The following is a 12,920-nucleotide window of genomic DNA, read 5'->3' on the forward strand; positions in this document are numbered from 1 at the left end:
TATATATATATATACACACACACACATATATATATATATACACATATGTGTGTACATATATATTTGTGTGTGTGTGTATAAATATATATATATATGTGTATATATATATATATATATATATATTTATTTATACACATGTACATACACACATACATGCATACATACATACACACAACTTCAAAATAACATAAATTCTCAACCTGTACTGAAAACAGTTTCTGTGTCTCAGCGCCACCAGCTGGTGAGAGGTGGTGACGTCAATTTGAACCCCGCCCACTGGAACCGGTACTGAAAGCATAATGGAAACACAACCTGTACCGTACCGAGTAGAGTAGAGCCGTGCTGTACCGGCCCGTACCAGTACTAATGGAAAAGGGGCATAAGGTCCCAGGTCTGGTTCTTGTTGGGTCTAGATGTGACATCAGCGCACTGTAGGTCACTGACTGGTCAGGGGGCGTATTCATTGGTGGAGGGCGGAGATCAAGGAGGTCATCCATTTTGGTTGTGTGTTGTTTTCTGGCTCTTCTTCTTCTAATACATGTTAGTGGTGCTTAGAAAAGAGCTTAATGTAGCACTAACACCACCAGCTGGTAAGGTGCGTTGATATTAATAATCCGCCCACTAGAGGTGAACAATCCGCCCACTAAACGGGAACTATGGGCATTGTGGAGACAGAAAAAAAGAGGTCCCACCAGAACCGGACACAACAGGGTCCAACAAGAACCGGCCTTGTGGATAAGGGGCTAAAGTCTGTAATCCATTGGAAAAAGTCATATTATCCACAACGATTGGAGGTGTTGATTGATCAGCATGTAGAGGGGTTCCCTCGATTGAACTGAAGAGGCGACCACTGGATGGAGTTTGGAGACCCACGTTGGAGTTGTAGGTCCCTTCAGTGAAGGTTGCTGCTGGTGGTTCCCAGTGGATGCCATTCTGGTTCTGTGTGTTCATGCATTTATGTGGTTTTAGTTGGGCTTATGAGTGGGATTTTTCATAAGACCTTAACCTATATGCACCTGGTGTGTAAGCTATCATGGTTCAGATCAGCTACAGATACCAGTTAAAAGGTGAGTCATGCTGAAAAATTATATATAGGGATTTATACCTATAGAAGGGCATTCCAAACTATTCTTCCATTCCTAACTTGGTTTAAGTTAGATTTACATGGCAAAATATAGTTTGGTTCAATTGTCTGTTGTCCCTTTAGAGGAACGACTTGAGTTTTGGGTTTTTGGTTTCCCCCTAAATGTTTTGGAGTCTATGGCGAGACTCAACTAAGGATTAGCTATCCCCCCCCCCCGAATAGGATTGTTCGAGTAGGTTCGGCTTGAGAATCAATGAGACCAATGTAGGTTATGGTACTTAAGGTAGCATTAATCTACATTGACTCCTCAAAGACTGAAGTTTAACAAATGAACTGCATGTTGGCATAGTTAAAGTCCTCATAGTCTCTAACTAAAGTACACACAAAATTCCTTCTTGCTGGAGGTGTTAAGAAACAATATCAAAACCAATAAACAACATTTCAACATCGACAAAAGTAGTGATTAAGCAACTAGAAAACAACGTTTCACTGCGTCACTCACTCTGATTGTCAGATTCGATCACGCTATCGCGTCTGAGTTTATCTTAACGCTTAATTAAGCTTAGACTTATTTAGTTTCTGCTTGGACGACCCTTTTTCCCACGAGGTCTGAGTTTGTGAGATCTTTGTCTCCTGTGGAGTTATTGAACGCCTTGTGTAGTTTGAATGCAATGCCCCTACTTTGCAGTGGTGCTCTGTGGAGTGGTCTGGATGGCTGAAACTGGCCACAGACCAGGCACCCTTTTATGTAGTCCTTGACATCCTTTTTCATTCCAGGCCAATAAGCAACTTGTTTTAATGCTTTCAGCTTGTCTTTGTCGTGCATCTGGTACAGACCTGCACTCATGCAGTGAGCTGAAAAGCCCACTTCCAGGTGAAACTCTTTGTTGTAGTCTGGATTGACTAGACATGGGGCTGACTTGAGTCTGTCCCTGACAGCGTTCATTGCCTGCTGTTGGTTATCAGTCCAGACAAATGGGACGTCTTTCTTTAAGAGTTCAGTCAGTGGTTTTGCAAGGTCTGCATAGTTCTCTATGAATTGGCGTGAGTAGTTACACACACCCAGAAAACTTTGTAGTTCTCTGAGATTGGTGGGGACTTTGAGATTGTCTAGGCCTTGGGTGTGAGTCAATTGTGGTTGTACTCCGTCTGGACCTACTAGTAGGCCAACGTAGTCCACCTTGGTCCTGCACCATTGGCATTTTGACAGTGAGATTTTAGCACCAGCAGTAGTCAGTTGATTCAGAACGTGGTCGATCTCAGCCAAGTGTGAGTCCAGTGTTGGCTGCCCCAAAAGGACATCGTCCACGTAGATCAGTGTCCCACGTTCGTGGGCGTCTGGATATGCTTTGTTCAAAAAGATGTTAAACTCAGCTGGTGAGTTAGTGTAACCAAAGGGACACCTGGTGAAGGTGTATTGTCAGCTACCAAAAGTGAAAGCTAGTTTGTGTTGGTCCTCGGCGCGCACAGGAATGGTCCAAAAACCAGAGGCGACGTCGAGGGTGGAAAAGTACTTGCCATCGGTGACCTTGGGCAGTTCCTGTTAGATCTGGGTCATTGGCCACCTAGATAAAGGAACTTGTTTGTTTAGCTTTCTGTAGTCTATGGTAAGTCTCCATTTACCATTCGGTTTCAAAACTGGCCATAAAGGTGCAGAGTAGGTGCTATTACTATGTCTGATTATGCCTTTATCTAAAAGGTCATCAATGATTTCCTTGACAGGTTGATGTGCTGCCAGGGGAATCTTGTATTGTCTGACAAATATAGGCGGTGAGTTGGGCGAAGTTGGGATGCTCACTGTGTGGAGCGAGGTCAACCCACAATCCATTGAGTCAATCGAGAATGACTTCTCATATTTCATGAGAACTTGGCGGACTTTGTCCCTTTCCTCATCAGTCGTCAGGGCGTCGGCTTGGTCGACCACCTGTTCAATCTGTGAAGAGATTGCTAAGGGTTCTTGATGTTTGGGGAGCTCCAGTGAGTCCCTTTCTGTGTCATTAGACCTGCCTATAGGTAAGACACTATAGGTTTGAGGACCTAAATCGACATCATTGGTTGAGAAGAGAGCTATGGCCTGTGTTGGTTTCGTGAACCAAACTGGACCAGTGTCTTGACTCGATACCAGGTTGTCTGGGAGTCCTCCCAGAAATGAAATGCCTAGTTCAAAATCATGAAAATCTGTGGAGATCAACCATCCTAGCCTTGTGTTTCTTGGGATCAGTACCTCTTCTGTGCCTGTGTTGCACACAGCAACAGATGTGGTTCTGGAGTCGAGGCTCACTTGGCTTGCGGCCTCAATGGACAGTCCTAGTTTGAAAAACGTAGGGGATGGTTGAAAGTATGCCTGTTTACGTCTAATAGCTTGTCCCGCCTCGATGTGGACTCGTACCATTAGGTTTGTTACCTGAGGTGGTACTGAGGTGTTTTGGTTGTTAGCAACCTGGCAGACCTCTGGAATGGTCTGTCCAGCCGTAAGGTTTGCTGTGTCTAGCACAGGAGAATCCTTTGTGGCTGGTTTTGTTGACCACAGTACATTGTGGCTGGTGTCCACTCGGACACCGAATCTTACCAAGATGTCAGAGCCTATGTAGGTTGCATGTGGTAAGTCTGGGACCACGAGGAATGGTTGGACCAGTTCCCGTTGGTTCCAGATCAGTTTCAGGTTAATGACTCCTTTGGCACTCATCACTCGTGAACTGTTGGGATACAATGGAAAGCAGAAAGCTTTCTCGATCAGAACTGGACCCAAATGTTTTTTAACCAATGTTTCGTAGAAAGCTTGGTTAATAGCTGATTTATCTGTCCACAGCGACAGTACAGCATCTTAGGTGTGGGATCCTTGGATCTCTACACCTTTAACTACCAATGGTAGGTAGTATCTGGTGGGCTCTGACTGTCTCAGCTTGCAGAGGAGGCTTCCTTGTTCGGTCAGAGTTGGGTCCACCGGTTGGGTGTCTTCGGTTTCACATGCTTTTGAAGGATTACTTACCAGGACATTGTTCTCTGCTGAGAAGTCCTCGGTGCCTTCTGCAGTGCCTGCTGTTGGGCAGCCTATGACTGTCTCAGGAGGCATGAGTGTTGGCAGGGGTTTGCTCACTCTGGCCCACATTGTCTGTTCACCATAATCTATAATCGCCTCAAAGCGATGTATAAAATCCTGGCCGATCAAAAATGGGTATGAGTCAACCGTAGACACATGTACCGGGTGGTATAGTGTCATCTCGCCAACCTGCATGTGAACCATAGCAATAGCTATTAGGGTTGTCCTCGTCTCTGCGAGGCCCTGCAGTTCTATAGCACGTTCTATGGGAGGTATTTCCCTGTGAACTCCGTTAGCGGCGGTCCTAAGCTCCTCAAACAGTTTGGCTGTCATAATAGTTATGTCGGCTCCACCGTCCAGTAGGGTGACGACCCCTTCAAGTGTGACTGACAGGTAAGCTTTTTTAGTGACCCCCTTTCTGATCAGGTTACACAGGAACCTTGTAGGTTTTGGCCAACATTTCTTCTTACGTTTACCTTTGCTTGTGTAATCCTGGTTTATCCGAACCGTTGGTGCAGTTGCTGCTGCTCCTGAGAGTTTGGTTTTTGACGGGCCTCCGTCATTGATGTATGAGATCACCCTCTCTCTGTGTGTTGAGGGGCTCTCATTTTTTGTAACAACAAGGTCCTGGTGGCTGTCCGTGACAGCGGCAACGTTGTTGTTTGTGTCACCTTGATTTGTCTGAACCGTTAGCACAGCTGTTGCTGTTTCTGAGGTTTCAGTTTGTGATGGGTCACCGTCGGTGACGTGTGGGTGTATCCCCCTTTTTTCTGGTCAGGGGCTGTCAGAGTTTTCAACAACAACGTCATGGTGACTGTCTGTGACAGCAGTAACGGTGTTGTTTGTGTGTTCTGACTCATCAGCAATGGTATTGCCACACAACGCGTCAGGTTGTTTGTCCGTGGCAATACCTTTCAATATTTCCAAGAACCGACGCACACTCTCTGTCTCTTCCGAGCTCAGAGGTCCGGGGCTCTCTTTCTGGACCCGCTGCTGTTTCTTTTTCATCTCAGGCTGTCCAGGTCGACGTGGTGGGGGAGCAGGCCCCCTCCTCTGGGGTTCCTGGTGGGATCCCTGGTTGTATGGGTTACCTTGGGTGCCATACCTTTTACCCTTACGGTGTGCGCCCCCCTTCTGGTACATTCGTTCATCCTCTGGTTTCTTGGGAAACCATTTAGGATCTTGTCTGGACCAGGGGGCACTCATCTGTTGTGGTTTTGCTGCTGGGAAATCTCGTTTCCTCTCGCCTTTCTTGGGAGGGGGAGCTGAAGCTCTCATCCCTTCCAATTCTAATGACTGGGAAGGAATCCTCTCACCTGGGAACACCTCAATGGGTGTTTTGGCCTGTGAACGGGCCTCAAAGACATTCACAGCACAATTTTTTTTATCTCACTGATGGCTTTTTCTTTAAAATTAGCCATCATCTGCACTGACATCCTTATGTCAGGGTGGAGATTTTTGCTGAAAACGAACTTAAACGCTTCCTCAGTCAGTGTCAGTGAGAGCAGATTTCTTCAGCTCTTGCAGAGTATGAATTCAGCTTTGCCCAACATGAACTGACCTCTGCCCCATGGTCAAGAACTGTCTTATGAGGCTACTAAAGACAGGTTTTATCACTACTCATTTACTATTTATTCTGCCTTGCTTCAGATATTTTTGTTCACTCAGGCTAACCTTTTGTAATTTGAAGGGATAGACTGTAAAATAGCTGCCTAAATACAGCACTGAGCTGTTGTCTATGCTTTATGGTTGTTCTACTACACCCCTCAATGTTCTCATGTATGGTGTAAACCTTGCTCTTGCCCTGCTGACAGCAACGGTGTTTGTTCATTCTATCATGTCCACATTATTGTTTGGAGCTTTGTCTCTGCTGTGTTTGTCTTGTTCTCTTCTGGTTTTTCTGTCTTTTCCTCCACTTGATGCAATGTTTACTTTACTTTGACCAATCATACCCTCTTCAAAACCACCCCCCATTCAATCATTGTCAAAATCATAACTGGCTATTAGGGCTTTAACAGACTACTCTAGTAATCAACATGTCAATTCCTAGGACATCTATCGAGTTTTTAAATTTCATGTCGAGTATTCGTAGTGACGTCATTGCGTCACGTGTCACGTAATCCACCGGGCTACTAGAAGCTACCAAATGGATTCCTCCCAGCAGATGGACTGAGTGGAGCGGGCCCAGTCTTGGCACACAGGTAGAAATGCATCAGTAGTATGGAAATACTTCACTAAAGATAAATCTTCCAGTTCAACTACCATAAGGAAACAGAAAATGAATCAACTTCCTGACATTTTGGAGCTCATTGCGAACCATATTCCATAACCATATTCTGTGACCACCGTATATTGTGACCGTAGGGGGCAGTGTTGCATGCACTGTTGCAGGTCACAGAATATGGTGTAAAACCGAGTCCAATCGACCGAACCAGAACCAACTTCCTCTGACCTTGTTTCACAAACTAAAAGCAAAAAATATTAATCTCTAAACCTATAAAAAATCCTATAAATATATTAATCTCTAAAACTAAACCTAATGAGCACCACAGCTGGCGGTGGTGCGGAGTGGTCGTCCACCCCACTGTTTTCAGTTTCGTTTTTTACGTGCCACACGTTTCTTTAACTTTTGCAGCTTAATAATAATAATAGTTTTGGTTTTCCTGTGACTTATTTGCAGTATGATAAATGGAAGGAGCATAATATATGCTCCCAATGTTTTGTTGGTCTTTTTTTTTTTTTTTGGTAAATAATAAATTATGTTTTTTTGCCGTTTTATTTATTTATTTATTTCATCTTGAGATCCTATGATGTCATCAACTACTCGAGTTCTACTCGAGTTTTATTATGTTAATGTCGAGTTTAAAAATGATGTAGTCGTTCAACCTCTACTGGCTATTGCCATGACAGCATGACATGGTCCTTCCTCCAGAACTGGCTACTTGTCCTGCATGTGACACCCCGCCCATGTCCTATACTGTCTGGTGGTTGGACCCCACCACACGGTGTGCTGACTGTGGGTAATGGCGTAGTTGATTTAAATTTGGGCTTTCTGCTGACAGGTACCACTACTGTGAGAAGTGTTTCAATGAGATCCAGGGAGAGACCATTTCCCTGGGCGATGACCCTACCCAGCCACAGACGTGAGTATCACTTTATGTAAAAACAACTTCTACCTTTATTGTTGCTTGTGTGTCTTTCCCATGAACCACATTTTTATGAAACTTTCAGAAAGTAAACATTGGGTGTACCTCTACAACTTATTAACTATAATGGGGTTGGGGGGCATCAGAGGCGTGGTGAATGGCATCATCAGATACTGAATTTGGGGTTTTCATTAGTTGTCAATTATAATCATCAACATTAAAAGAAATAAGCATTTGGAATATATCAGTCTGTAATGAATTAATATAATATACAAGTTTCACTTTTTGAATGAAATTACAGAAATAAATCAACTTTTTCATGATATTCTAATTTTATGACCAGCTCTGTCAAAGGAAAATGTTAGTCAGCGGCAGGAAGCTGCTGAGATGGCAGGAAGTCCAACAAAATAAAATGCAAAAATATAAATTATGGAAATTATGAAAAAAATACACAAATTAGCTGCTCCAGTGTATAAGCCGTGTAGGCTTAAGTGGGAGAAAAAAGTAGCAGCTTGTACACCGGCAATTACGGTAAATTATTTGTATGCCCTGTCAGATTCCAGGACTGCGTTACTTTATGTTGGCATGATTTGACAAATGGTTGTATCACCACTCGCCATTTCTGTATATTTTCTTACAGTAAGTGCTTTAATTTTCAGGTCAATTAACAAGGATCAGTTTGAGAAGAAGAAGAACGACACACTTGACCCTGAGTTGTAAGTCCAGTGCTTGGCATCTTAAAACGGGAGGAAAAACAAGCTTCTGGGACTTTTAACAATCTGGTTGCCTGTGTGTCTGAATTCAGGTTTGCTGAATGTATGGACTGCGGGCGCAGGATGCATCAGATCTGTGTTTTGCACAATGATACCATCTGGCCATCAGGGTAATGAACTGTGGGACTGTTCACGTGAAAGAGTGTTTAGTATTGTTTTGTGCAGCTGAATTTTATTTCTCCTGTTTTATGTCCCATAGTTTTGTATGTGATGGCTGCTTAAAGAAGGCAAATAGGACAAGGAAGGAGAACAAGTATTCTGCCAAACGTAAGTGGCAATGTGTAGTATTTTCATTTACTATGTTTTCTGCATTTATACCCAGGGCTCCTAGGCTGACTAGAAAAGTATGGAATTGACTTTTAGCATTTTCTAGGTCTTAATACATATAATAAAACATGTATTCATGATATTCATGAATACATGACTACAGACTTTATTTTCTATTCCACTTTCTAAAGGATGGAAAATCAGAAAATTTCTACATAAATTGCAATTTTTATTTTTTTTTTTTTTTTCTTCAAAAACAATGCTTGTGGTCATAGATTTAGTTAAGATTTTGAACTGTTTAATAATATACAAGTCATAATAAATAATGATGGGTTTGAACAACCTCGGTGTGAACCGTCATTCTTCAGAAGATGAAACTCGGCCTTATCTTGAAGAACCTCCTCGACCTCCAGTTCGGGGTGGCTTTTTCAACTTGGACCAGTTTAATCGACGGTCTGAACAACCTACATGAAGCTAGCATTTATTGTTTTTTTTTATTGTTCAGGGCTTTTTTAAACTTTTAGTAGGGATTCTCATTGTTCCCTTCACATAGTTCCCACACTTGTTAAAGTTAAGACTTTTTTTAAATTTATTTAAAAAATGCAGAATTGTCTCCCAGTTGTCTTTGACACATCATCCTTCATCCGTGCTTGTTAGCACAATCTTTGACCTTAAAATCTTAGTAAAGGAACACTTGAGCCTATTTTAAGAGTCAGAGTCAGAGATTCTTTATTGTCATTCGCACCTCATGTCGTACATGGGGTGGAGCGAAATTATGTACACAGGGTCCCAGTTACATCCAACAATAAAATGTATAAGAAAAACAGTAATAACATCTAAGATATGAATTAAGAAAAACATCAACTAAATATACACTAAGCACTCATAACATAAAACATTGAACATCAGCACAAACATGAACATGAGTCTGTGTGAGCGGATGTGCACGGATGAACACATCAACATTGAAACAGATCAGCAGCAACATGAAACAGATCAGCAGCAACATGATGTGATTTTTTCACAGTGATTATTCTAGTTAGAGATTCTTGAGTCTAACAGCCTCAGGGTAGAAGCTGTTCCTCAGTCTAGTGATTCTACACTTAATGCTTCTCAACCTCCTTCCTGAGGGGAGTGGGGCAAAAAGTGTGTGTGCTGGGTGAGTGAGGTCCTTCATGATGCAGGTAGCCCTCTTCCTGCATCTGGAGGTGTAGATGTCTGTGATGGTGGGGAGGCTGACTCCGACAGTCTTCTGTGCAGCCTTCACCACTCTCTGCAAAGCTTTTCTTTCTGCAGCTGTGCAGCCTCCATGCCACACGTTGATGCTGGAGCTCTCCACTGCACACCTGTAGAAGGAGGTGAGGACTGAGCTTCCCAGACCAGCTCGTCTCTGCAGCCTGAGGAAGTAGAGTCTCTGGTGAGCTTTCTTGATCAGGCTGGTGGTGTTGTTGCTCCAGCTGAGGTTGTCATTCATGTGTACACCCAAGTACTTGTAGCTGGAGACCACTTCCACCGCAGATCCTCTTATGTTCAGGGGGGTGTGGATGTTTTTGTTCTTTCTGAAGTCCACAATCATCTCCTTTGTCTTCTTCACATTGATGTGAAGGTTATTCTCTTTGCACCAGCTCTCCAGGTGTTCCACCTCTTGCCTGTAGCTGGACTCATCATTGTTTGTGATGCATCCCACTACCGCTGTATCATCTGCAAACTTTACAATGTGACAGCCTGGATGGGTAGCAGCACAATCATACGTGAGCAGAGTAAACAGGAGGGGACTCGACACACATCCCTGAGGAGAGCCAGTGCTGAGGGTTATGGTGGAGGAGAAGTTGTGGATCCTCACTAACTGTGGTCTGTTTGTTAAAAAGTCTAGTACCCAGTTGCAAATGGAGGGGCTTAGTCCTAGTGTGGATAGTTTGTCCATCAGGGTTTGGGGGATCATGGTGTTGAAGGCGGATGTGAAGTCCACAAAGAGCATACGGACGTAAGAGTTTTTCAGGTGGTTGAGCGCAGTGTGGACCACAGAGGAGCTGGCATCCTCTGTTGATCGGTTCTCACGGTATGCATACTGATGAGGGTCCTCGTTGATGTTGATGGTTGTTTTGATGTGAGTCATGACCAGTTTTTCGAAGCATTTAGCGACTATCGGGTAAGGGCCACTGGCCGATAGTCATTCAGACCAGTCACTGTAGAGCTTTTTGGGACTGGGATGATGGTGGCAGTCTTCAGGCAGGTGGGAACTGTCTCCAGGGTAAGTGAGATGTTAAAGATGTCTGCCAGCACCTCGCAGATCTGATGGGCACATTCCTTCAACACTTTTCCGGGAATGTTGTCTGGGCCAGTTGCTTTGTGACAACCTTAATCCTCCTGAAAGTCCTTCGGCTGAGGTCACGCTGAGATGCTCTTCATCCGGTGGTGAGGTGAGTCTGGTGCTGGGTGGTCTGTTCGGGTCTTCAAAGCGTGTATAGAACTTGTTGAGGGCATCAGGCAGAGATGGGTCTTTGGGGCATTGTTCACTTCTTCCTTTATAATCTGTTATGCACTTAATGCCTCTCCACATGCTCCGAGGGTCTTGTGAGATGAATTGCAAGTTAGTTAGGATGTGATTTGTTTTGTAGATTGGTTAAAGAAACTACAGACACGGTTTCATTTTTCCTCAAGAACTATTGCTATAATTCTGGTTTTCGTTAATTTATTTCAAGTTTTGTTTGTGTATGAGGACACTGAGAGCCACACTGAGATTGCCCAGGGGCCACTTCTTACCCTTGACCCATGTGCTCCCTGTGTGCAATCAATAAATGCAGACCTATTGCCATACATTGTATGTTTACAACGTGACACCCACTTGTTTATCTCTGAAGCAGATTCAGCATTTATTTTCCCTAACTGAGCAGTTGGTAGAGCCTTAGCCCCTCAGCAAGAAGGTTGCCAGATAAAATCCCAGACCTTTCAGGGCAGAGTTTTCATGTTCTCTCCGTGCATGCGTGGGTTTTCTCCGGGTACTCCAGTTTCCTCCCACAGATCAAAAACATGCATGTTAGACTGATTGGTAACTCTAAATTGGCTCTAGGTGTGTGTGAGAGACTGAATGGTTGTTTGTCTCTATGTCCCTGTGATGGACTGGAGACCTGTCCAGGGTGTCTCGATCTCACACTCACACACACACACACACACACATCCTACCACCCTACCTAACTGGAACAGTTTGACAAAACTCACTGTATCCTGGCTGTTTTTACACTTGTATGTGTAATTACTTATACTTAATTGCTATATTAATTACTTATACTATATTTAGTTACTATATTATTATAATTACTTATACATATTACTTAATTATAATTGTTTGTGTAATATGTGTAATGACTAATTGCTCCACAGGGTTGCCCCAGACTAAGTTGGGCTGTTTTCTGGAGACGAGGGTGAACGACTTCTTGAAGCGTCAGGCCAATCCAGAATCTGGGGAGGTCTTCATTCGAGTTGTGCATGTCTCTGATAAAGTGGTGGAAGTCAAACCAGGCATGAAGTCCAGGTACAGAAAACATGACATTGCACTTGTTCTGTTCAGAAGTGAAGATTTCTCAGTGAACTCTTGATTGATTAGTTGGTTGATTGATTGATCTTCGTATGACTGTACTAAAGTATTGCATCACTTAGTACTTCTGATTTCTTATTTTTATTGTACAATAGTCGTATATAATAATAAATTAAAAAAATGATACATTTTATTTGAAGGCGCCTTTCAAAACACTCAAGGTCACCGAACAAGAAACATAAGATAAAAAAACAATAAAATCAAATGCTAATAATAATAAAATGCATAATGACATTAAACAGAATAAGCAAGTTTGAAAAAGTGAGTTTTAAGGTTAGGTTTAAATGAGGGCAGAGTCAGAATTACGGGTGTGCTGTGGAAGAGAGTTCCAGAGACGAGAGGCTTTGCAGGAGAAGGCTCTGGATCCCATGGTTGTTAAGTGGGCAGGAGGTATTACAAGAGAGCTGGATAGAGAGGAGCGAAGACTTTGGGCAGGTGTGTAATAGCAAAGAAGATCAGTGAGGTACAGAGTTGCCAAGTTATGGAGAGCTTTGAAAGTAAGGAGGAGAAGCTTGGAAGTCGATGTGATATTTTATGGGTAACCAGTGAAGATCTTTAAGGATAGGGGTGATGTGTTCCTTCGATGTAGTTCTGGTGATTATTCGAGCAGCTGTGTTTTGAACAAGCTGAAGTTTATGGATGGTTTTGAGAGGAGGGAGTTACAGTAGTCTAATCGAGAGGTGACTGGAACCTTGATAAGGATGGCTGTGCTGGTGGGGGTAAGAAATGAACGGAGACGGTTGATGTTTCCAAGATGAAAATATGCAGACAGAGTATTGTTATTGACATGAGATTCAAAAGATAATGTGCTATCAAGGATGACACTCGGACTCTTAGCTGTAGGGGAGGGAGAAACTGTGGAATCATCAACTTTAATTGTGAAACTATTAAATTTGGATAAAGTAGATTTGGTGCCAACAAGGAGGAATTCTGTTTTATTTGAGTTCAGTTTAAGAAAATTCTGATTAAACCATAATTTGATTTCACAGAGACAGTCTGAAAGGAAGGATGGTGG

At 43.1% G+C, this 12,920-nt stretch overlaps 1 protein-coding gene across 1 annotated transcript in view; it reads left to right on the forward strand.

Moving 5' to 3' along the window:
- LOC119423384 (histone acetyltransferase p300) overlaps positions 1-12,920 on the forward strand; it is a 212,564-nt gene that overhangs the window by 179,668 nt on the left and 19,976 nt on the right. Inside the window, exons 20-24 of the mRNA XM_037690769.1 lie at positions 7,187-7,267; positions 7,930-7,986; positions 8,076-8,153; positions 8,243-8,310; positions 11,692-11,842. Coding sequence (XP_037546697.1) covers positions 7,187-7,267; positions 7,930-7,986; positions 8,076-8,153; positions 8,243-8,310; positions 11,692-11,842 — 435 coding nt within the window. The remainder of the gene's footprint in view (positions 1-7,186; positions 7,268-7,929; positions 7,987-8,075; positions 8,154-8,242; positions 8,311-11,691; positions 11,843-12,920) is intronic.

This window comes from Nematolebias whitei, chromosome 17 (genome assembly GCF_014905685.2).
Source record: "Nematolebias whitei isolate Nwh7 chromosome 17, NemWhi1, whole genome shotgun sequence".
NCBI lineage: Eukaryota > Metazoa > Chordata > Actinopteri > Cyprinodontiformes > Rivulidae > Nematolebias > Nematolebias whitei.